At 39.3% G+C, this 25,886-nt stretch overlaps 1 protein-coding gene across 1 annotated transcript in view; it reads right to left on the reverse strand.

Moving 5' to 3' along the window:
* Positions 1–2,791: 2,791 nt before the first annotated feature.
* sh2d5 (SH2 domain containing 5) overlaps positions 2,792–25,886 on the reverse strand; it is an 87,365-nt gene continuing 64,270 nt past the window's right edge. Inside the window, exons 8-10 of the mRNA XM_043675546.2 lie at positions 25,173–25,281; positions 5,642–5,801; positions 2,792–5,552 (exon numbers count right to left, since the gene is read on the reverse strand). Of these exons, the coding sequence (XP_043531481.1) occupies positions 5,361–5,552; positions 5,642–5,801; positions 25,173–25,281 (461 nt within the window). The 3' untranslated portion in view covers positions 2,792–5,360. The remainder of the gene's footprint in view (positions 5,553–5,641; positions 5,802–25,172; positions 25,282–25,886) is intronic.

Consider the following 25,886-nt stretch of genomic DNA (forward strand, 5'->3'; position numbering starts at 1 on the left):
GTCTAGGCATTACTGCATTGCTTCAGCATAGCCATTGCCTGTCCTATGCAATTTTGTGACTCCTTGGCTCTTGTTGTTATTGTGATGGAAGGGGTGCATCATCATATGAGATCGTCTTTGTCTCCAAGCAGCCAAGTTCCACAGAAGCCCAAAGATGCTGGAATAGCTAACTGTTCAGAACGGATGTTGTCAGAATAGTAACCCACGCATTGTTTTGTGAGTTGTTGCTGTGCCTCTCCCCATTGACAATGAGGCATGCAGAGCCTTGTACATGAAGGTTATGGCACTCTGCACCATCAGTGAACCCATGACCCTGATAAAGCCATTTACCCTTTGTTCTACCTTGACTTGGTAATGGAGAAAAATGGTGTACTCATCTTTCCTATGATCTAGGTTACCTCCCAGATGGATGATGTACTTACAGGAGTTTGAGATGTTAGTGATTTCTGCTGGGAAAGTTCCGAAATAATTAATGCAACTGTGATCTAAAGGCCATTGGCATTGTTGACCTCCTGCTTCAAGACTCCAAATTAGATTGAATGAGATGGCAGAGTTATGTGACTCCTCTTTGTCCAACCTCAGCAGCCTTAGTTAAGTAAAGTACTCTTGAAAATCTCTTGGTGGGTGAAGAGCCTTTTTCCTCCTCCTTCTTGGCATCCTTTGATGTATTTGCTTGAATGTGTTGCAGACCCATAGCAATGCAACCACTGCCTCCAAAGATTACCAATTCCCAGCAGGACTCCTGTTCAAAATACTTCAGAAGGTACACCACTGAATTTCCACTAAATGTGTCTAAGTTTGAAGTAAAAAACACTTCACTTGCAAGTTGGTGTCTGAACTCATTAAATAGCACCAGTAGGAGTCCACCATGCCACACATTCATTCAGCTGTGATCAGCACTGCAGTTCAGTATGCATGGTGCAGATCAAGTTTGTTAAAAGAGCATCAAATCATCTGGAACTGCCATAATAGCATGGGCATGGCGATACACATACGTAGAGATTGTAAACCTAATTTCTTGCCCATATAGTCAGTCAAATTAAACAAGAAGAACTTGAGAATACAAACGTTTAATGCACTTACCTGTGATCTTATCAAGTGATTTTTGGACTCTTAAATTTATTTAAGTGGTTTGCTAAGATATCTTTCAAAATGTGAATTAAGATTGAATGATTTCAGCAGCTTGTAAATAAAATCCTCAGATGTGCAGTTTACTTTGAATCTTCCTTTCTATCACAGTTTGGATGAGCTGTTCTATTTTAAGCCAATATCCCACTCAATCCAAACATCTGGCTATTGCACAAAATACGGATGCATGGGATTGAAGGTGATTTAGCGGTTTGAAGCAGAAATTGGCTAGCTGAAAGAAGACAGAGGGTAGTGGTTGATGGGAAATGTTCATCCTGGGGTTCAGTTACTGGTGGTGTACCCCCAGGATCTGTTTTGGAGCCACTGATTTTTGTCATTTTTAAAAATGACCTAGATGAGGGCGTAGAAGGATGGGTTAGTAAATTTGCGGATGACACTAAGGCTGGTGGAGTTGTGGATAGTGCTGAAGGATGTTACAGGTTACAGAGGGACACAGATAAGCTGCAGAGCTAGGATGAGAGGTGGCAAATGGAGTTTAATGCGGAAAAGTGTGAGGTGATTCACTTCGGAAGGAGCAACAGGAATAAAGAGTGCTGGGCTAATGCTAAGACTCTTGGTAATGTAGATGAGCAGAGAGATCTCAGTGTCCATGTGCATTCCTGGAGGTTGCCACTCAGGTTGATAGGGTTGTTAAGAAAGCGTATGATGTGTTAGCTTTTATTGGTAGATGGATTGCGTTTCGCAGTCACGAGTCATGCTGCAGCTGTATAAAACACTGTTATGGCTGCACTTGGACTATTGCATACAGTTCTGGTCACCGCATTATAGAAAGGATATGGAAGCTTTGGAAAGGGTTCAGAGGAGATTTACTAGGATGTTGCCTGGTATGATGGGGAAGGTTTTATGAGGAAAGGCTGAGGGACTTTGAGGCTGTTTTTGTTAGAGAGAAGAAGCTGGACAGGTGACTTAATTGAGACATATAAGATAATCAGAGGGTTAGATTGGGTGAACAGTGAGAGCCTTTTTCCTTGGATGGTGATGGCAATTAAGGGGTGATAAATATAAGAAAGATGTCAGAGGTAGTTTCTTTACTCAGAGAGTAGTAGAGGCGGGGAACACACTGCCTGCAACAGTGGTAGACTCGCCAACTTTAAAGGCATTTGAATGAAACGTATTGATGAAAATGGAATAGTGTCGTTTAGACAGGCTTCAGATTTGTTCCACAGGTCGGTGCACCAACGTGGACCAAAGGGCCTGTTCTGCACTGTAACATTCAATGTTCTAGACTTATTAATTTGAAACTGGAATTTACATAAATTTTAAAATTTATTGTGCAAAGATAATGCTACTTTAGTAGACCCAGAATATAATGCTGATATCTATGCAGCACCACCAAGTGGAGAAGTAGATGTTCACCTATTCCCTGAGTTCACAATATGTAACAGACACCTGTGAGAGACTTTGAAAATAGGCAGCTCTCCATTCTAGGGCTGGGTGCTGAAGGCTGGAAGGTGCCAATGAAGGAAATACGTAGTTATCAAACTACTATGATATCACCAGGTTTATTGGCAGCTGGTCTTATTGCTACTGTCTCAACTGCAGTTGGCTTGCTTGGCTAAGCGACACCAGAGAAGATTTGACTTGTGCAATAATCTTAATATTTTCTTCACTCACTTCCAGAAAAAAAATTAGCTGCTAGAAGTCATGTTCACATGCTCTTTATTATGAAATTTCTGCAATGAATGGTATTATAACATAAACAACTTAAAAAAATAAAAAATACACATCTTTAACTCAATATAGTACATTCAAAGTCAAAAAGCACAATATAGGGATTTAGATATAACAGTTGGAGATTTGTTTTGTTTTTTGTGAGATCATAAGGATAATGAAGACCAGTGAGAATGAATTAGTTCTAAAGACCCTGGATCATTAAGACCACATCTTAACAAAATGCATAACTGGATCAAATTTGTACTTATTTTGTATTCAATATTTGTATTCTGTTTAGGAATTATACATAATACCCATGTGCAGAATATAAACAAATTATTAAGTATCACTTCCATTGACCTTATATTAGCATCGAAAAACGTGGCACTGGTAAAGCACAGCAGGTCTGGCAGCATCCGGGGAGTAGGGGAATCGATGTTTTGGGCATCATTACCATTCCTAATGAAGGGCTTATGCCTGAAATGTAGATTCTCCTGCTCCTCAGATTCTGCTTGACCTGCTGTGCTTTTCTGGCACCACACTTTTGGAGTCCTCACTTTCTCCTTATATTAGCATCATAACTTTAATAAAACAAAGGCAAACTTGCTAAGATTATCTAATGACTTAAGTCAGCTTGAATCCATTTGAGATCCTCACTGCAATATTTTATGATTTCATGACAATCAAATCAAAAATAACATTTTAATACAGTAATTAATTAGAATTTGTTTCACACAGACTGAAGCTGAAGAGGTAATGGTTGGTGCCATAATATGCAAAAAGCTGCAAAACGGTAGCTCTCCTTTCAAGGTAGCACATTTTAAATTTACACTCTTGTATCTTCTTGAGGCCAAATCTGATACTTGGTCTAAGTGCCTAGACTTGTTAAAGCTGATCAACTGTAATAAATTTAAAGTCTCTTTACTGTTTGTTCAATGTTTCAAGCTGACTCCTTCTTCATAGCAGTATGGCCTTTTTTTTAAGCACATGTAATTAATACTAGTTTAATATTTGAGCAGTTACAATGAACAAAATAAAAATGGAGTACTCCTGATAGTCTCTTGGGTAGATAATGTGACCTATTCCCCATATTCACTTACATGTCTGTAACTGTATGATTTTTATCTTGGTCCTTCTACCATGTGAATGTCTAGACCCACTAGAATGTACTCCAAAAACTAGAGAAATCTACCAATTATATGCACAGCAAGTTGAATCTCTTTTATAGCCTAAGCACAGGCTTTACAGTATTTTTTTTTACTTTCAATCATTCAAATTTCATTTAAAATTCTTCTTTTTGATGATGCAATTCAGGACCTTGAGGACCAAAAGAGTTCTAAATGTAAACAAAATCTAGTTGTTATCAACTTTTCCTTAATTCTAACAGATGAAAAATAAATCCAAAGTAATAGTCCTGTTAATTAGCAACCATATTATTAAACAACATTCCAGCAAAAGCTTCATGCTACAAGTAGTAAACAAGTATTATATTCGATTATATATCAGAAACTTCAGAATTTGCACATTCTCACAGGCACAGAAAGAAATTGGATTGAGCTGTGGGCAGTTCTAAGTTTCACCTCCTCTCTCCTAGTAGCATCTCAGTGAAGTCAACAAAAAGTCTAAAATGTGTTTTTGCAGAATAGCAGCTGAAGAGAAAAACCTAGGATAATTTAGCTCTTGCAATTGATAGTACCTCAAAACATTTTCATAAACTAATTTGCTTATACAATATCTCTGACTTGGCTTCAAGCTTTAATTTAACCATTATTCTTGCACGGCTTGCATGGATTGCTGTTACATTTTAGTATTTTTGACAATATTTCCACAGAAAGGATTTTATTTATTTTTCATATTGTTTACAAGAACAATGCACATTTTCATGAATTGTTTAAGAGGCTAAACAGAGACTAGAAATTTGGTACACCATCTGGGTAATCAAAGGATAACCACAGACTATGTTTTAAAGCTTTGACCATTAAGCTCTTCCAAATCAGGAAAAATAAGCACATAAAGATGTGCTTTCTTGAATGTGAAAGTTAAAAATGTTGGAGGATAAAATCGCCTTTCTTTCATTAATTAAAAACATCTTACTGATGGTGAACTGTGTTTCTATTTTGTATCTTTATGCTATGATGGGTGATATTAATTGAGCTTTTCTAATCTGATCATAACTGTTGGTGTGTCTGTGCATTTGCTGTGAAGTAAAGCAGCTGAATGATTTGTATCAAACTTCAACTCATTAAGTGCTAGCATAGTCTGCCATAGAAGGGACTAAAGGAACGCATACGTGGTATATATAAGTATGCTGTTGGAATCACAAGACAGCATTATTATTACAACTTCCAACATGCTATTGTGAGTCAATCCCCATAACAGTAAACTCTGGCTCCACTGCAGCAGTGTCTGATACCACTGAACACAAGACAGTATCTGTGGAAGATTCAAATTTATTGTATTAAATTTTCCTCAACCACCCTGCACATCACAACTTGCAGCTCGCCTCTTGATATGACCTGCAGGAAGCAGCCTTACCCATTCTTGGAAATTCAGCTTCATTAATCTGAAGCGGTCTGCCTGTCCTCTGGTCTACTTTGGACTGGGTGCAAACGATAATGTTCAGGAGAATCATGCTCTTCGTAGCAGTGATTTACCCTTGAAACACTTAGGCAACAAAATAGACCATCTTCATTTGCTGTGTAATGTTCTATCAAGGCTTTTATGCTGGGAAACATTAGTGTGTTCAATTGCTGGAAGAGAATACATACATATTATAAATGTTTAAAGCTATAGTGGAAAATAGGTCATTTCATAGTTTTAAAAGTTTTTGTGATCGTACCTGCAAATAATATTTGCCTTCATCATTTTTACAGATAAGATAGTTGACCACACCAAATGGGGTTCGCATCATTAGTGTCCAACACTGTAGGGGGCCAGGATTCACCCACAGTAAGAAGGCTCCCATTACATCATGTTTTAGGAGTGCTGTGGCATAATCCCTTTATAAAAAAAACAATAAAAATGTGAAAAACAAACTCATTTTTAAAGTTTTCCTGGAAAAAAACTTTTTAATAGTTAACTTGATCTAAGCACTGAAAAAAGTTATGTTTTTTAGTTATCATTATTAGTTGTTCAGACCATAGATTGGGAGAGGATATATAGTGGGGTGGGGGAGTGGGATTCAACACCAGGAGCACTGCCTTTGTATATTTTAATGACCTAAACATTGGTGTACAGGGTACACTTTTAAAATTACAGATGACACAAAACTTGTAAATATTACTAATTGTGGGGAGGATAGTAATAGACATCAAGAAGGCATTTTGGTGGAAAGTATGATGCGAGCATGATACAAGGGGTACAATTCGAAAAGGGTACATGGACAGAGAATGCTGGGGATATATATGCATACTGTGGTGGGCTATAGTTGTGAAAGTGGTTAAAAGACATATGATTCCTGGGCTTTATAAGTAGAGACAGAGAACACAGAAGCAAGGAAGTTTTTAAAAACACGGATTTGGCCTCAACTGGAGTATAGTGACAATTCTGGGCATTACACTTTAGAAAGGATGGAGTGGCTTTAGAGAGGTCATTAGATTAGATTACTTACAGTGTGAAAACAGGCCCTTCGGCCCAACAAGTCCACACCGACCCTCCGAAGAGCAACCCACCCAGACCCGTTCCCCTACATTTACCCCTTCACCTAACATTACGGGCAATTTAGCATGGCCAATTCACCTAACCTGCACATTTTTGGACTGTGGGAGGAAACCAGAGCACCCGGAGGAAATCCACGCAGACACAGGGAGAATGTGCAAACTCCACACAGACAGTTGCCTGAGGCGGGAATTGAATCCAGGTCTCGGGCGCTGTGAGGCAGCAGTGCTAACCACTATGCCACTGTGCTACCCTGCCGCCCATAAAAGGTCATAGAAGTGATTATGGGAATGGTTCCAGGGTGAGGTACTTCAGTCATGTAGTAGACTGGAGATTGTTCTCCTGAGAGAAGAGAAAGTTGACAAGGGTGTTCAAAATTCCAAGGGGTCCAGAGAGAGTAGATGGAGAGAAACCAATCCTGTTTATGAAAAAGTTGAGAACCAGATGTTGAGAATACAATGTGACTTTTTTTTCATAGCAAATGGTTTACATCTGGAATACATGAGACGAAAAGCCTAACACTGGAAAAGCACAGCAGGTCAGGCAGCATCCAAGGAGCAGGAGAGTCAACGTTTCGGGCTTGAAACATTGACTCTCCTGCTCCTTGGATGCTGCCTGACCTGCTGTGTTTTTCCAGCGCCACAAGTTTTGACTCTGACTCTTCAGCATGTACAGTCCTCAACTTTTCCTATCTGGAATACATGGTCTGACAAAATGTGTGGGGAAGATTTAATCTTGGTTTTAAAAGGGATAGGTAACTGAAGATAAAACGAAAATCTTCTGGGAAAAAGGTGGGAACTGGGACTAGCTAAATTGGTCTTGCAATTAGCCAGCATTGTGTTACAGCCATTCTATGATTCCATGATCTCTACATACGTTTTGAAGAATTGATGAGAATCATAATTCTGCCAAATATTATTTAAAATTTCAGTTACACAAATAGCAGCCAGATTTTTTGATAGCAATACAATTAGACAGTAGCATTCGCATGTGCAGATAAACACAGAAATCTGCAAGATGCTCTCTGACTTGCTCCATCGTTCACAAGCTTCATTCTCAGGGTATCTCACCAAGGGATAGCATTGATATCCATGTAAGGACATGAGGTCGCAGTACTTAACTGCTAGTGACCATGCTATACTAGAAAGATGTGTTCACATAAACAATTGGGTGACAATTGTGATGTTGGTTCTTCCTTTGGAACCAGGAATTACACACAAAGTAGACAAATGGTAAATGTGAACAGCAACACTTTACTGAAAATACTCACAACTCCATAGCTGGTTCTATACTAGAACCAAGGTCCCCCAACCTTCTTCCTGGTCTCCTGATCAGCTCGCTTAAACGGGCAACACTCCCCAACTACATACATAACAATAGTAGAATAGTGTAATATGACTGGACTGGTAATCTAGAAGTTTACAATAATATACTAGAAGCATGAATTCAAACTCCACTACAACAAAAGAGGAATTTAAATTCATTTAATTAATCATAATGAGAAACTGGTCCCAAACAGAATGATCATGAAACTATCATGTCGTTGTAAAAACTAAATGTTCCACTGGGGAGGAAAACACCTCCTTATCCAATCTAGATGACATATGGGTGCAGACCCACACAAATATGGTTGCCTCTTAACTGTCCTCTAAAATTAGCTAGCAAGCCACTTGGTTACAAATGACTTGCCAAGGTCTACTTGAGGGCTGTTTGAGTTGGCAGCAAATGCTGGTTTTACATGCCAAGCTCACATCCTAAGAACAACGTTTTTTTAAAAATTGCCATCAACCAACTTTTGGCATTGAAGATTAACTTTGTAAATGTAAAATCTCATTCTTTCAGGTTTGAATTATTGGTGGTGATACTTAAAATAATAAAACTAAAATAAAATTAAACAAAATCATTATTTGTCTCTCTCCAAATGCCATCTTTATTTCCAGCTTTTTAGATTTTCTGTACAATACTTGATTTTATATCAAGTTAAACATTCTGACTTAAACTTCCTGGTATATACTCTGTGCAAGGCATTTAATCAAGATGATGGTACTCTTTCTCATTGGCTAGAGAACTGGTGAGAGCTCTGTATTTTTGCCTCCTGTGAGGAAAGCCAGCCAAATTGTGTCAAACAGGTATTTTCCCAAGTGTAAGGACCTCAAAGAGAGCAATAGCCTTCCCTGTATGAGCTGGTGTCCTCTGCTGTCCAAATCCCATGCAGGCAGTCGACAGGGTCGCAGCCACTAGCAGTGCATCCTTGCAGAGGCCTAGAATCACTGAGGGATTCAGGCCATACTACTATAAGTAATAGTGGGGTCAGCATCAAGGGATGTGGGTGGTTCTTGTCAGGTCACTTATACTGCCAGCACCCTGGAAGCAACATTTATCTTTTGGGTTTCCCAAAGAAGTGTCTGTTTTGTCTGCCACTGTCTTAAGAGCCTTTAAAAGGACATTGTTTGCTTTAAGAACCTCAATTAGACAGTCAGAAGGGCCATCCAATCCCTTCCTTCCCCTAACTTAGTTAAGACTGTGATTGGAAGGCAGTGGGGTTCCCATATGGTATCCACCCATCACAAGTTCACCTTGGGGAGGACATTGAATTCTAACCTATATCTCTTGGTGAGTATTCTTTGAGACAACATTGTTTGCTCTATTTATGCAGACTTCTTTTCCTCTTGCAGTGCACTGCACATAACAATTAGTTGCAACTAATAGCCTATTAAAATTCTGGATAGCTGCAGTGAATGCTGTCCATGCACCTCTGACTACAAAATTGGGACCATTAATATCACAATTTATTTTTCATTTCATTTTAGTATATTCAGCTGCTACATATTCAGGAATTTTGAAGTTTGTACTCAGTTACTTTGAGCAAGTTTTATTTAGTTTTAGTTTTGATATGTTCATCCATTTTCTTTCTGGTTAAATACGTTTGATACACGTTTAGTTCTCGAGTCACAGAATCCTACAGCACAGAGACAGGCCCTTTTGCCCAAAATGGTCCATGATGACCACAATATCCATCCATGCTAACTCCATTTCTCTGCACTTGGCCCATACTCTTCTAAACCTTTCCTCTTCATGTATTTGTCCAAATGCCTTTCAAATGTTGTTAATGTACCCACCTCAACCACTTCCATTGGCAGCTTATTCCATATGCGTACCACCCTCTGTGTAAAAACGTTGCCCCTCAGGTTCCTTTTTAGTCTTTTCCCTCTAATCTTAAACTGATGCCCTCTAAAATTGGATTCCCGAACCCTAAGAAAAAGACTGAGTGCATTCACCCTATCCATGCATTTCATGAACTTATACACTTCGTTAAGATCCCCCCTCAATCTCCTATGCTCTAAAGAAAAGAAATTCTTGTTTGTCCAACCTCTCTGTATAATTCAGCCTGTTGAATCCTGGCAACATCCTTGTAAATTTCTTCTTTACTCCTTCCAGTTTAATAACACCCTATAGCAAGCTGACCAAAACTGAACACAACACTTCAAGTGTGGTCTCACCAACTGGAACATAACTTCCCAACTTATATAATTACTGCCCTAAACGATGAAGGCCAGTGTGCCAAAAGCCTTCTTCACTGCCCTGTCTACCCGTGACTCCACTTTCAGAGAACTGTGCACCTGAACTCCAAGGTCCCTCTGCTCCACTACACTCCTCAAGACCCTACCATTCCCCATGAAACTCCTACTTTGATTTGACTTCCCAAAACGCAAGACCTCACAATCATCTATACTAAACACGATTTGCCATTTCTCAACCCACTTCCCCAGCTGATCAAGGTCCCACTGCAGTTTCTGATAATCTTCCTCACTGTCCATGATACTACCTATTATCATGTCATCTGCAAACTTACCAATCATGCTTGCACATTCTCTTCCAAATCATTGACATAGATAACAAACAGCAATGGGCCCAGCACCAATCCCTGAGGCACTCCACTAGTCACAGGCCTCCAGTCCAATAAGCATCCTTCCACTATTAGCCTCTGCTTCCTATCATCAAGCCAATTGTGTATCCAATTTGCCAACTCCCCCTGGATTCCATGTGATGTAATCTTCCAGAGCAGCCAACCATATGGAACTTTATCAAAGGCCTTACTGAAATCCATACAGACTACATCTACCACCCTGCCCTCATCAACCTTCCTGGTCACTTCATCAAGAACTCCAACAAATTTGTGTGGCATGACTTCCCACATACAAAGCTAAGATGACTACTCCTAATCAAATCCTGTCTTTCCAAATGCATGTATATCTTATCCCTCAGATTCTTCTTAAGTAACTTACCTATCACAGATGTTAGGCTTACTGGTCTATGGTTGCCAGGTTTTCCTTTGCAACCCTACTTGATTAAGGGCACAACATTTGTTACCCTCCAGTCTTCTGGGACCTCACCCGTGGCTAACAATGATGCAAAAACTTCAGCCAGGGCCCCTGCAATTTCTTCTCTAGACACTTGCAGTGTTCTTGGATATTCTTGGTCAGGACCAGGAGATATATCCATCTTCATTCATTCTAATACATCAACACCTCCTCTACTGTAATATGGACTGTCCCCAACATACCACTAACTTCCCCAAGTTCCGAAGTCTTCATGTCTTTCTCATAGTAAATACAGAGGAGAAATATTCATTGAGGACCTCACCCATGTCCTGCGGTTCTACACGTACTTATCCACTTTGGTCCTTGATGGGTCCTTTTCTCTCTCTAGTTATTCTTTTTCCTTTAATATACTTTGGATTCACCCTAATCGTCTCAGCCAAGGCTATTTTGTGTCCCTTTTTCACCCTCCTGATTTCCTTCTTCAGAAAACTCTTGTATCCCCTATATACCTCTAGGATTCTCTTGATCCCAGCTGCCTGTACCTGACCTATGCTTCCTTTTTTCTGATCAAAGTCTCAATATTTCGTTATCCAGGGTTCCTTGTTCTTATTCATGTTGCCCTTCACCCTCACAGGATCATATAGACCTGAACTCTAGCTATCTCACTTTTGAAGGCCTCCCACTTGCCAGAAGTCACTTTGCCTGCAAACAAACTACCCCAATCAACCCCTGCAAGCTCCTGTCTAATCCCATTAAAATTGGGCTTGCCCCAATTTAGAACTTGAACCTGTGGATTAATTTTGGCCCTCTTCATAACTATTTTAAAATTAATAGAACTGCCTTTATCCTTCTCCAATTCATGACTTCCTTTTAGTGGTCAAACATTAACTTCCCATAAAGAGGACCATTCTGGCTTTTATCAAATCTTGGATTAAGATATAAGACACTTTTCTTGTTTCTCAGGGGCAGGCAATGCAATGGGTTACTATCTTTGCAACTAATATGAAGTTCTTAATTAATATGAGTGCATGGAAATGCAACCTTCTGTGCGCCCAAATAGACTTATGTCAGAGTAGCATCAATACATATAGTCTAACTGGCTAAGGTGACACCAGGATTCTGAATTTGGACAATGTAAGTGCTGACAATACCTATACTACCTGCTCCGGAAAAAAAAATTGTATAGTCAGATGGAACTGGAAATAGTGTTACTTAAAGTTAGTAAAATTACATGTTAGAACTTCTTACATTTGAAAGATCTGTCAAGTATTTTTGGAGGTGTTTTACCTCAACTTCACAGGAGAGGCAGAGGATCTGGTCATCTGTCTACATAAAGGCTGCAGCATGTATAGAGGAGTAATGACAAAGCTGCTGATTTTGCAGCATGACAGGGAGATGTAGCAGAACCTGCAGAGAACATGATCTGCAAAATCCACTTTCCTAAGTTGGAGCCAGATTCCTCCCAGCTTTCTAACAGGCCCTGAATGAACTCAGTTTCGGATTATATGCTCATTCAATACTTTCAGTTACACTATTGCATCAAGGTCTTCATCAGAGTCCTCTACAGCAATATGTCTGTTATCTCACCCTCTGGTAAACTAAGAAGCAAATCATCCTTTTACTCCACCTGCTTTCAGCCCACTCATACCCAGTGACTCACTATGTGCTGATCTAAACTATATACAAGACTCCAGTGTAAATGCAGTGCTAGAGTCATGATGGTAACTGCAGTTGTCAGATTATGGAAAGGAACCTCTTCATCACTGCTGCGCTGTTGTCTCTGCCTTCCTTCTTGGGTTGTTGTGGATGTGCAAGCAGCACTTTTAAGAATAATGTAAAGGCAAAATACTGCAGATGTTGGAAATATAAAGTAAAAACAAAAAGTGCTGAAAATATTCAACAAGGCAAGCAGAATTAAAGTTACAGATCAATTCATTTGAAAATCTGAAACAACTGACCTCCTGAGTATTTCCAGAAATTTCTGTTTTCTTAAGAGCAATTTTCAAGTTTCTGAAAGCAGGAAATCAGAAGACCAAGGTTCTTCTGGAGGAAGGGGGTGAGATGAAAAGCAAGAGGCTCCTGGTCACAACATTAGCAGTCTGTTCATCATGCAAGATGACAGAAGATTTAGATGTAGACATTTTTTGGATTTAGATTTTTTTATTGTCACGTGTATTCAAGTCCAAAAGTACTACCAGAGTACAGTGAGAAGTGTAATGTCGCCACACAAAGCGCCATCTTAGGTACAAGTACCTAGGTACAGAAACATAAGAACAAGGTATGTTAAACCTTGTTAAGTTTAAGTTAAAAGTTAAACATTACAGTAATTCCTAGTTTTAACTAGAAAACTATAGAAATAAAGCTAAAAGTCAGACATTACAGTCTTTTGAAAATGCTTAGCCACACTGGGACTGCACTTCCTACAGAGGTTTGATCTCCTCTTCTTTGGCACGTTTTCCCTGCACAGTCCATTCTAGGAGTCCCCATCGCGGCCTGCCACACCACCACTGAAGCACCTGTTGCTCCTGTCGATCCACCCAGAGTATCGATTCGGGCCACAGCTGACCGACGTCGACCGCAGATGCCGCTTTCTCTGCCGACCGCAGAGGACACCGACTTGCCATTGAAAGCTGATGTTGCTGCCCGCTCTGAGTCCTGTGTTTGGCCCACCAATGCCAAAGATGCCTCACTCTGGTGCTATCAATTGCCGCAGGGCCCACAATCATTGCCATCGTGAGCTCCCTAAAGGCTTGTTCCCTCCAAGCTGGACTCGCTCTCCCCAAGGAGTGGACTCCGGCCACTTCTGCTGCAAACACTCAGGAGGTCAGACCCGTTCTCACCCTGCTGAGGATGCTGAAAGACCTCATCTTTAGCTGCCACTTAAGCAGCCACGAGGAACAGTCGGATCCACTCCATTGGCGCAGCCTCCTAGAACCTCCTTGCTCATCTAAAGCTTGAACTAGGTGTTGAGCCAGTGCTAGGACTGCCTCGATAGAAGCTGTCAGGAACTTGAACTCACCCCCACCATCGCTAGGATCAAGAGGTAAGTAAAATAAAATAAAACAGGAAAAAAGAGAGAAAAAAATTCAAAAAATGAAAAGAAAAGCACGGAAACAGACCCTTCGGTCTCCAGATTGGAGGGAGACCAGAATTGCACATGATATTCCAAAAGTGGCCGAACCAATATCCAGTCCGGCATCAACATGACCTCCCAACTCCTATACTCAATAATATGCGTAGTGAGTGCACAAATTTTGTTATGTGTTGCATCCCATATGGAAACCAGTTTGGTAAACCTTATTTCTGGCGATATCTGTTGCAGGGTAAGATATTCAAAGATCTGAAAGTACACAGTAACTCACATTCGTAAAGAAATAAGAATCCTCTGGTGGCCCTGATGTAGCAGACTACTTCATCGAGTGCCTGCTGTACTCGATGAGAGGGAATTTCAACAGAGATTGGAAGCACTAAAGCCTGATTTTCCATCTTATAGCAGCCCAAGAATGAAGTAAGAACACCGTTGGAAAATAAAACAAGATGCATAATCTGCACCGAACTAAAACAAAACACCAGCAATATGCAGAACATCTTTTCAAGATTACAGAACTGGAGAAAATATTAAGGGGTGTACAATGTGGCAAAGCAGTGGGATAATCATAATTCATGAAATGACTTTGCCGCTGTGCTTGTGTCTAGCTTTGTTTTTATTAATTCACAGGATGTAAGTGTCACTGGCTAAACCAGCATTTATTGTCCATACCTGATTGCCAGAGCACAGGTAAGAGTCAAGCGCATTGCTGTGGAGCTGGCGTGACATGTAGGCCTGACCAACAGCAGATGGCATTTCCTTCCCTAAAGGACCTTAGTGAACCAGATAGATTATTCTCCAAAACTTGGCAATGATCTCATTAGACTCTTACTTCCAAACTTTTATTGAATTAAATTATACGAGTGGCCATGGCAAGATTCAAACCTGGGTCCCTAGAACATTACCTGGGTCTCTAATTTACTAGTCTAATGATAATACCACTAGGCATCCCCTCCCAGCTGATTCACTTTGAGATAAGAATCAACTTGCTGAAACTCCAAAAGATGCAGTAAAACTAAAATCATAGCCTTTCCAAACCTGGAAAAGAAGTCACTCTGGCAGCCAGCTTTTGACCAATTAAGCTCTATGAAACATTGCTATAAATGCCTTATGGCAAAAGTCATGACATTTACAGCATTAAGATCTTCATCTTTGTGAATTTATTTCACTAATGCATTAATCTAATTTACGTTCACCATAAACTCACAAATCCTTTCAATGACAAAAGTAAGCACCTATTCAATTATATCATAATTATGAATTGTGATGTTAAATTGTTTAGTTTTGTAGAATTACCTTGTAGCTAGTGTGGAGTACAGAGAATTTTCTTCTGAGATGTTGGCCATGGTTGTGGTTGGAAACGGATAATGGGCAGAACAGCTTGTTTTTGTTTCTTCCTTTATCATTTTAGTTTATAAAATTGAACGTTATCCAGAGTCATCAAATGCAAATAAAATTCACCTTGGGTTTTGTATATTTAAAATCTAAAGGATATTTATTCCATTGAATGTTCTGTATATATCTGGCTACTGGTCAAATGGCAATCCAGAGTTAAGGAAAACAGCTGGATTGTATTAGTTAGAAAGTTCCAGCCAATCGTCCAAAGATTAATATTTTATTGCCAAACTGAATAATTCCCTTTTCAGTTGGACGTATGTAGACCTTTTTTTCCTCTCCTACCCATTCAACAGCTAAGACAGGGAGCTGGTAAGCCACTCTTGGGGCTTTAACAAATCAATTGTTGATCTACAGTCTGAGAAGTGTGACAATCAGACCATGGTCCTTCATCTAATTTGTTTCCACACCCAGTGGAAATGTGCCAGCACTGGTAAATCATGCAGAAAAGTAAATGGCCTGAAACTCAGTGACTTTTTTTTTCATACTTTGTGCTGCATTCTGTTATGCTTCTTACAAAACAGTCAACTTTGATGATTTTTTCCAAAAAACACAAACAGATCAGTTTACAGCTGTGGTGAATCAGCCTGTCTGAACAAATTTAGAAGTGTTTTATGTTCCTGCTCTTTGGTAAGTCTAAGACAGTAATGGCATAAAGCCACTTCATAGATCCCAAATATCAAATTGATCCCGACTAATCTGCCCCCATCCATTTTTCAAACACAGAGAATGTTGGAGAAATGCAGATCTGGCAGTATCCGTACAGAGAAAAACAGAATTCACATTTCAAGAGCAGTATGATTCTTTTTCAAAACTGAAAGGTGTTGGAAAATGATTTTTTAAATACATTTGACACTGAAGGAGGTCCAGTGCAAAAGACAAAGGAGTTGTTAATGGTGGAAAAAATATGTAAAGAGGGTATAAATTTAAGTGTGAAAGGGAGAAAATTGATCCTCTCTATTAAATTCAAAGTAAACAAGATGCAAACAATACAAGGCTGTGGAGGTGGGTCATAGGGATTTACAGCATGGAAACAGACCCTTCAGTCCACACTGACCGGACACCCCAATCTGACCTAGTCCCATTGCCAGCCTTTGACCTCTCTTAAACCCTTCCTATTCATGCACTCATTCAGGTACCTTTTAAATGGTGTAATTGTACCAGCCTCCACCACCTCCTCTAGTAGCTTATTCCATACATGCACCACTCTCTGCATGAAAACATTGCCCCTTAGGTCCCTTTTAAATCTTTCTCCTCTCATCTTAAACATATGCCCTCTAATTTTACACTCCCTCACCTGGGGAAAAGACCTTGCCTATTTACCCTATCCATGCTCCTCATGATTTTATAAACTTCTTTGTGAACACCTCTCAGCCTCCAATGCTGTAAAGAAAATAGCCCTAGCCTATTCAGCCTCTCCCAGTAGCTCAAACGCTCCAACCCTGGCAACATCCTTGTAAATGTTTTAGATGGACCAGGTGAAAGTGAGAGAAGAATGGAAATTGGAAACAAAACTCCACTCTCGTTTCATTCCTTTCCACTCCCAACAGCTGTGTCTAGTGTCCATTGCTATGGCACAACTTATAGGACAGCAGTCTCCCCATAACTTGGCCAAGAATCTTTTTATTATTTGTGAACATTAACAGTAAGTGCTGGTAGGCTTCACAACTGAGCACTTTCTGTTTCTTCATTCCTTTTATTCCTTGTTTGTATGCCAATTACAGTTTTAACACTTCATGTATTTCAATCCATAAGAATGAGTTTCTATTTGTCTTTACAATGCAAAATGTGTTGATCTATTTTTCGGCAAACTCCTCCAAGATCCTTGTTCAATCAAAACTTGAGTGGCCAATACCTTGATGAAGGGGAATGTCATGCAGGAGTTGACATCTAATCATCTCACCACTGCTATCGGTTGGGGAGACTGGGGAAGAAAGCCTCCTGCTGTGGCCCTTAAACTATCCACACTAACACAATATGCCAACCACACATTTCAAGAAAGAATACAAAAAATGTTCATCTTAAATACTTGTAATTTTTCATATTTAATTTGTTTTTCCCCCTTTTTTTTGGTTTCCCATAAGTCATGTTCTGATACATGACACGTTACTATTGGTAAGGTACAGCAACAGTTGACACCCAAAGCCAGGAAAGATGAAATGGTTGGAGAAAAGTGGCAAATAGTTGTCAGAAAGTGATAGGCAGCAATTAGAGAAAGTGAAGATTAAGAGGCTAGAACAAGAAGGAAAGAGGTTGCTTGTATGATAAAGTATGACTGCAACTATTAAGTGGGCCACTTGACTCACTGAATGTTCTCACATGAAGAATGACAAAATTAAAACATTTCTCAAATAAAAACATATGATGGCTGAGAAGGATCTCTAAGAAATCTATTCACATTAACTTAAGAGTGAAGGTATTCTTAATATTGTCCATCATAAAATATTTCATGGTTGAATAAATACTGAAAAGACAGTGACCCTGCAAATGTGAAGAGTTATGTCCAAATGTGATGAAATATTCAGAGTATTAAAAACATTGAGGAAATAGATGTAGATTTTGATATTTGGGATTTTGAGCATGCATTGGAAATATAAGGAATGATTAGTAGAAATCATATGGTAAAAATTGTAAATTTCATTAAATTACAGTCAATTCAAGTAAAATAAATGAAAGTACATTCATTATGAAAATAAATTTTTCTGTCCAATGTTTTGAGTATAAAATTTTTATATGAATTTAGGTATTTGTGTGACATGGGATTAAAATTCTGAAATAATTGTGTGAAAGATGATAATTAAGTAATTCTTTGAATAAAATCTATTGGTATAAGAATTGTTTCAAATAAATTGCTTCACAAATGCATTTTTGAAGTCTGATTTTCAGTTTTATTACTTATTCATCCTAAATGTCTATAGATGAATATCTCAGATAATTAATTCAGAAAAGGTTTAACCTTATCTTTAAAATCTTATTTTTAACTTCTATCTCCTTCTCTCCCAGCTTGAGTGTTTTCATGGATACATATACATAATTTCAGCTAGAAAATCACATCTATATACAAAGTGTACTTTTGTTACTTAATTCCTGAGGGTGGGTGAACAGCTAGGGAAAATAATCTGATTTCTCATTATAAAGTGCTAAAGTTATACAATAGCTGGATTTTATAGTTGTAATGACAGCAAAGCAGTCAGCATTTGATATCGCTACAACTGTGAAACAGAGCAACTTCTGTCATCCACACATGCAGTTAAATAAGATTTCCTGTTCCTCCACAGAGTGCACTGTTGAAGCCCTCATGGATAGAATTCATTTGAATTTGCATTAATTTCACTTTTATGACTTAGTCTCACTGTAAAAACCCTCAAACATTACATATTATTGAATGAAGAAGATGGAGGGTAATTTTCTGGGCCCACCGAGAACTTTTAAAAGGGCAGGCAGAAGAAGGTAATTGGTTGGGAGGCAAAAAAATCAGTTTCCCGATAGGAGGCTTAAGTTTTCCCATTAACTTATCAGAATTTTTTAAGTTTCCTGACCCTCATTATTGGAAACCTGTTTTGCATTCACTAGGCCTGCATACTCACTATTATTCCAGTCTGCTGGAATTATTTTAATGGAAGCAATTTCATTATTCATAAATGGGAAGCAATTCTGTTCACAAATCTGGTCAAACATAAGATATGAGATATGGACATGGCAGGATAAATTTCTTCTTCCATGCTCATGTGAGTACACATTTCTTCAGTTATTTGGCTCTTTCACAACAAAGCAATATAAATGGGTAGTGCTCAGGGTGCAGCCAGACTGGACCAACAACTACATACTCCCACGCCTTCTGAGGCAATTTGGTTAGAACTCCAAGGTGAACCATTCTTTGTGATTGTGTTCTCATTCCATGCAAGCCTTTGGTGAAAACCTCAGATGTGTACCTTCTCCTGGCTGTGACAAAAAATCAGTGGGCTTAAGGTAAACTGCTGAGGATTGTAGCTCCTTTTATGTTTTAAGTCTCAACATTAGCAGATATTTGAGAAATAATATCGCTACAGAGTCAGTAGGGCTCCACTGGTAGCTGCAATGAAGTGAGACATTGATTGCACAGTGAGGCATCTGATAGACATGGCTGGCACCCAAACTCCCGTTTTGCAGTCATCTACAATGGCAACATTATAATGCTAATTCACACTCCTAGGGGCATGAAGCACTAAGTAGACAGTGGTACCTACTGAGGCAGAGCACAGATCATTGATCCTGTTGTGGCAGTGGAGTCAGTTTCTCTGAGTCACCTATGGACATTGAGCTCTGCAGTCACCTCTGTTTAATCTGCTTTTGTCAGTTAGGATGTTCTCTTGTTACCAATCATAGAGAAAAAAACCTCTCTAGCACAGTCAAGAGAACCTCTAGTGAGGCATTGCTAAAGTGTTGTGCTTCTTTTGACTGGTCTCTGACATGTTTGACCTCTTCAGAGATTCACTGATGTTCTTTGGTTTCACACACTGAAGTATTGTTTAAATATGGCGCTGGATAATGGTGACCAGAAGGTGCCCAGCAGAGGGCGTAGCATCTAAACAAACTTTGGCATTTTCTATGCACAGGCATACAGATGAGCTGAGGAACATGTGATTGTATGGAATAACCCTGCAAGTCTTCAGCAGAGGTCCCTCCCACTTTTCGTAAATAAATGACAATTAGCCTTAGAAATTCACACTAGGTTTTCAACCACAAACTAAATCCCTAATTACTTCTGAGCAACCCCTTTGGACTTAAAAATATTTTAAGTCTGTGAAAACAAAATTGCTGCATTATGATAAAAATTCCATAGATATTTATTTTAATGGAAAAGTTCATTTTTAACATGTATTTATTTTTAACACATATTCCAGTTTCTTACTTAATCTATGTGGATGTCCCAAACTTTATTTTGCTCTTTGTAAATTAATTAAATGAAATTCCTTGTCGGAATTTGTTCAGTATTGCTAAGACTGCTTGATGATGTAATTGTTACAAGCCACTTAAGATCCCTATAGTTGGCTCAATAGTCAATTTAATGTCAGGAAATCCATACTACAGAAATCTATTAATATTTGTGGAAATCTATGAGGTCAGTAGTGACTGCTATCATTTTGCAGTTGATTGCAAAATCCAGATGAATGGAAAGCATCTACAGTTATTCTTTCATTAAATTATTAATTTAAATCAGTTACCTGACTTTCTTGTACTTTTCATAGGGATGTTGTTAGCATTCACGAAAAATAACAATATCGTGAAACAATGCTATATAAAAATGACTTTACGAATTTACTCACGGGAAACAATTAACTACATTGATAAAAGACTAGTGTTAGATTCCAATTGCTTGTAATCACAGTCAAAAATGGCTGAACATTTGCATCATTGTGCCTTTGACAGTCCAAAGCCATTGAAATGAAGACAAGCTGTTTTCATAACCTCACTAAGAACAGTTCCCTTGAAGGAGTATAAATAGAGGCTGTTTCCTACCCCATTTAAAAAAAACTTCCAATCATCTGAATACTCAACTGGTAAATACTCAAGCGGAAGCCAGGCAAGTGTAACCACTGACCATGACGATATTTGGGCCACTGAACAGTTGAAGACAGTGTAAGAGACAGTCATGTCACAAGCTAGCCAACCCTTTGGATGTTTAAGTGCCTGTTCTCTCTGCAAGATACTGAACAAACAAATGAGATGCTGAAGAAACCCTGAGTGGGGATTCTTCGTCTTTTGCCATCTAACTCGCAGCACTTAAACTCTGTCCGTTGATTTTGACTGTCCAGAAATTGCAGAAAAATATTTTAAGAACTTAAGCAAGTTCTCTGGTGTAGAGTGGAAAGACTTATGGTGTTACTCTTGTATAAAATCTAGGATTGCTTGTCTCTAATTTAGCATTTTACATACGTTTATTGCTTTTATTCTAAAGTACATTAGAAACTTGGGGGCAGAGTTTATTAAATAAATCAAAGTTGTTTGATTGAGTAACAGTAGCAAATTAAGTAACTGGCTTAACTGCTTTTGTAACTGTTTGATAGGATAATTATTCTGAAACCCAGTGGTATAATTAAGAGAGATTAGGTACTCTGACTGGCATCTGCTGCCGAGTGCAAATGCTGCATGTTTGATAAGAACAAGTTAGGTGAGAAGCAGTAGGGGGTACTCTTTTCCTTTTTATTTCACTATCTTCAGCCTTAAGGAAACCCATCTGGTTCACTAATATACTTTAGGGAAGGAAGCTGCCGTCATTTCCTGATCCAGCCCACGTGACTCCAGACGCACAGCAATGTGACTCTTAACTGCCCTCTGGGAAATTAGTGATTGGCAATAAATGCTGGCCTTGCCAGCGATGCCCACATCCTGCGAATGATTAAATTTAAAAATATTGAAAGACTGGATGAGAGGGTTAGAGTTTAAAAACATTTAAGATGAACATTAACTGGAAAGTGGGACTGGAAGCCAGCACAAGATGAGAGGTGGCCTTGGCATGCAAGATTGGGGAAATATTTCAACTGTACAGACTTTAACTTAAAACTTGATCTTTAGTTTAAATTAAAAATGTTTACAGTACAAGGAATAACACGGGATCCCTGGTATATAATTAGTACTTTTTAAATTAGAGGAAGTAAACAGAAAGAAATACTTTAAGAAATGTGCGATATGATGTCAAGTGTTCAAGGCAGTTATCCAGCTGCAACAACTGGAAAACCATGTTATGGATATAGTACAGCAGTTGAAGACACTAAATTGTCTGCAAAGCTAAGATCTTCAAGAATAGCACCTCCAGACTTGGCACCAGGATGCAATGTTACCTCATCATCACTGAGTAACTGCAAGACATTCTGAAGGGGGAGCCAAAGGTTGTGGCCCATGTCTGTACCGATGATAGGTAAAAGGAAGGATAAGATCTACATCAACTCTATACCTTACTCTATCCTTGTGTCTTATTCACTTTGTGCCACACTTAACATATTATATAATCTGATCACTATTGTATTATTGATTTTTACAAATAACTCAAAGTGTTCTGAAATTTCCAATCTCCCAATTTCTCCTCAACAAATGAAGTTCCTAATATCCAAGATAGAGGTTTAAAGAAATAGTCAAACATTTTACAATAATGCAATTATGTTAATCCATTAAGTTATTTTGTTGGATTCAGCCTTCATAAACAAGTTTCTATGCAGTAATATTTAAATTTGAAAAAATCTGATTATCTGACCTGTTTACTGTTATAGAAGATAAATGCTTACAAACCTAAGACAGATTTTTATTACTAACATAGAGCTGCATTTTATGATGGGGGATTAATCTGGCAAGCCGTTAACTGGCTTGAATCGGGCCTTCCATTCTATCAGGGATGAACTCCCAGCTCCAAGATTCAGCTGATAGATCTCTGGTCCAATAGTGTTGTCGAGAGCAGTGACAACTGCTGAGACCAGAAGCAGTCCCCAAGAGTGTGATTTGCAACAGAGAAAGGCAAAATCAGGGTGTAGTTACAGTCAGGCTGACAGGCTGTCAGGTGGGGTCTGGGGTGAACAAGGAATGAATGATGTGGAGGCGGAGGTTAACCCTGTGGGAGGCCTCCAGTAGCACAGGGGGTCCATGAAGAAGGCATCTCCCAACTCCTGGTCCAGACATCAGTCCACTCAGTTAAATGTGACAAGCTGGACATTTGGTGTTAGCCTTCACCTGATGCAAGTACAATCCTGGTAGCAGTGGGAGGAGCATCTACCCCTGGGAGGAACATAAAATTCAGCCCATAAGATGAAACAGATAGAAACACAGTCAAGCAGCAGGCCTAGAAAATGAGATAAGCTATCTGATGATATAATTGGGAAGGTGGAAGAAGGGTTGAATGGGAACTGCTCAGTCACGTATTCCTAGCAATGTCTGCAATTGGTAGCAGATAGTTCCTCCATCACACCATGCCATATGTCTTACACCTTGCACCCAGGATCATGGAACAGTTACAGTACCAGAAGCAGACATTTCCTCTGTCATGTCTGTGCTATTTCTACATAAGCTTGAAACAAAAGAGAAATGGAAGAAACAAAAGGTTTAAGGAGGAAAAGAATAAAGGAAAAGAGAAGAGAGACAGAGCAACGTAAAAACATGACTTAACCAATGGTACAATTAAATATTGTGATTGCACAATGTCCAATAAATTGGCATTCTCCAAAAAAACGCAGCACTCAGGTGTTCCACCTGATGACGTATTAAGCACTGTACATATTCAAATAAGATACTGAGCCCTGTTTGAAATTCCACCTGCAAATGCTGGGTCACCTTGAACATAACTTGATTTAGTTAAAAAAAAGTTCTAATAGGGCACTTGCAGGCCACACCCAGAAGTTCAGTATTTAAAATATAATTGCTTTTTTTTAATATTAATTTGTGGGACATGGGCATCACTAGCTGAGCCAGCATTTATTGCCTGTCTCTGGTTGCCTTGAGAAGGTGGTAGTGAGCTGCCTTCTTGGTCTGCTACAGGCGATGTGCTGTGGGTTGACCCACAATACTGTCAGGGAGGGAATTCCAGAATTTTGACCCAGTAACAGTGAAGAAACGGCAATATATTTCCAAGTCAGGATGGTGAACTTGCAGTTCCCATGGATGGTGTTCCCATGTCTCTGCTTGCCCTTCGAGATGAAAGTGGTCATGATTTGGTGAATTTCTGTGGTGAATCTTGTAGATAGTACATATTGCTGCTATTGAGCATCAGTGGTGATGCGAGTGGACATTTGTGGATGTGGTGCCAGACAAGTGAACTGCTTTGTCCTGTATGGTGTCAAGATTCTTGAGCTGCACCCATCCAGGCAAGTTGGGGGGTATTCCATCACATGCCTGAGTTGTGACTTGTGGATGGTGCACAGGGTTTGGGGAGTCAGGAGGTGAGTTCCATGCCACCGTATTCCTAGTCTGACCAGCCCTTGTAGTGATTGATTATGTGGCAAGTCCAATTGAGTTTCTGGTCAAACTGCAACATAGAGGTGGTAAGGGAGGTGCAGGGAAGGGAAAATAACTGGGTGAGTTTGTCCTGGAGAGAAACTGCCCCATTCTTACTACCTTTGCATTTAAATGTTGGGTAAGAAATGTCCATGGGCTACTTTCTCAACTTGCCAGCAATTAAGACCCTTTAGTGATCAATTAATAGCAAATTAAGGGCAACAATTCACTATACTCCAATTACAAGAAGGGTGGCTAGATTCCCAACATGGCAACCTTCATATCAAGATTGGGGCGGGTCTTCAATTGCCCCAACTTAGTGGCAGTCAGAGGTATGGAAAGTGGGCATATGGGTAGTGTCTGAAAGCCAATTCCCTGTCTTTGCCTCCAATTTCCCTGACCGATCTTTTCCTCGCATCCTCTACCCCACAGGAAGAAGAGAAACCTTCTCTCCATTGGATCCCCTCCATTGTAGGCCTCAATCAGTGGTCCTCAGCCTGACAAGATGCCTCAAAAGGAATAAAAACTCACCAATGCATGTCTGTGAGCTCTTAATGACAAATTAGTCGCCACCTAGATCTCTTGTTCCCCATACATCATTCAAAAATGGGAAATCCCAGGCTTATTTAAAATTGTCAGGTCTATGTAGTGCCTACCCCATTAGTATAAACTAGACTACTGGCTTCATCTCATCTTCAACAAGCCAGATGCTAATTAATTGCACTCTTAACTGCCTGAACAGAATACATGACTAAAGTAAGCATTTTATACTTGTGCGGGAATTTTTATTTCACCATGGAATCCATTGAGATCATTTCTGCAACTGCTATTTACAGAAACTGCTTGGATTTATAGCCACTTAATCATTTCAAGAAGACATACCATATATTTCTTATTTGAAAAAGCTAATCTTTAGAAAAACTACTACTATACTGTCATGACATACTAACCTAGGTAGTCCAGCGCTGGCCCAAACTGTATCCATTAATACTTCTTCATGTTGCAGTGGTGCAAGTGCTTTCCAGGATTCCATGAGTTCATCTCCCAGGCTGCAACTATCTGTGAGAATATAAAACATAAATTGCATTTCAGATTCCGTGTTAACATTGTTTGAGCTATGTCTTTTTTTCAGATCTAATCTTAATTTTAAAAATGAACAACTTTCAAACATCTATTTTAAACATATATTCAATAAAGCACAAGTTGGAAAACCACCAGATTGAACTAGGCTGGGGAGCGTGCAAGTTTTGTGATCAATTCTGACTGCACCAATTTCATTTATGAGGATCAGGTCAGAAAGAAGAATATTTCATTTCTATATTGACTCTGCTCAAATAAACTATTTAGGTGGTAGGTTAGAGAGTTTTAGACCAAAATTCACTAGCACCACTTACTGAAGTTGATCCACTCTGTGCAGCCACTCAATTCTGGTACAGTCAGATGCTTGTTTGCGCACCCCTATATGTTCCAGAAGAAACTGAATCTGTTCTATCATGATGTCACACAGCCCTACCAGCTGATGAGATGCCCATTTACCAGACTTCAGCCTCATAACTCCTTTCAGCAAATTTCATATCACTAAAGATCAAGTGTTCAATTCCAAGAGGGGCCTAGCGCTCATGTTACTTTAAGGGGCAGGCACCCAAATTGCAGAACAGGTAGCT

This window comes from Chiloscyllium plagiosum, unplaced genomic scaffold (genome assembly GCF_037043375.1).
Source record: "Chiloscyllium plagiosum isolate Xiang-an unplaced genomic scaffold, Cpla_swu_hap1 HiC_scaffold_37, whole genome shotgun sequence".
Lineage (NCBI taxonomy): Eukaryota > Metazoa > Chordata > Chondrichthyes > Orectolobiformes > Hemiscylliidae > Chiloscyllium > Chiloscyllium plagiosum.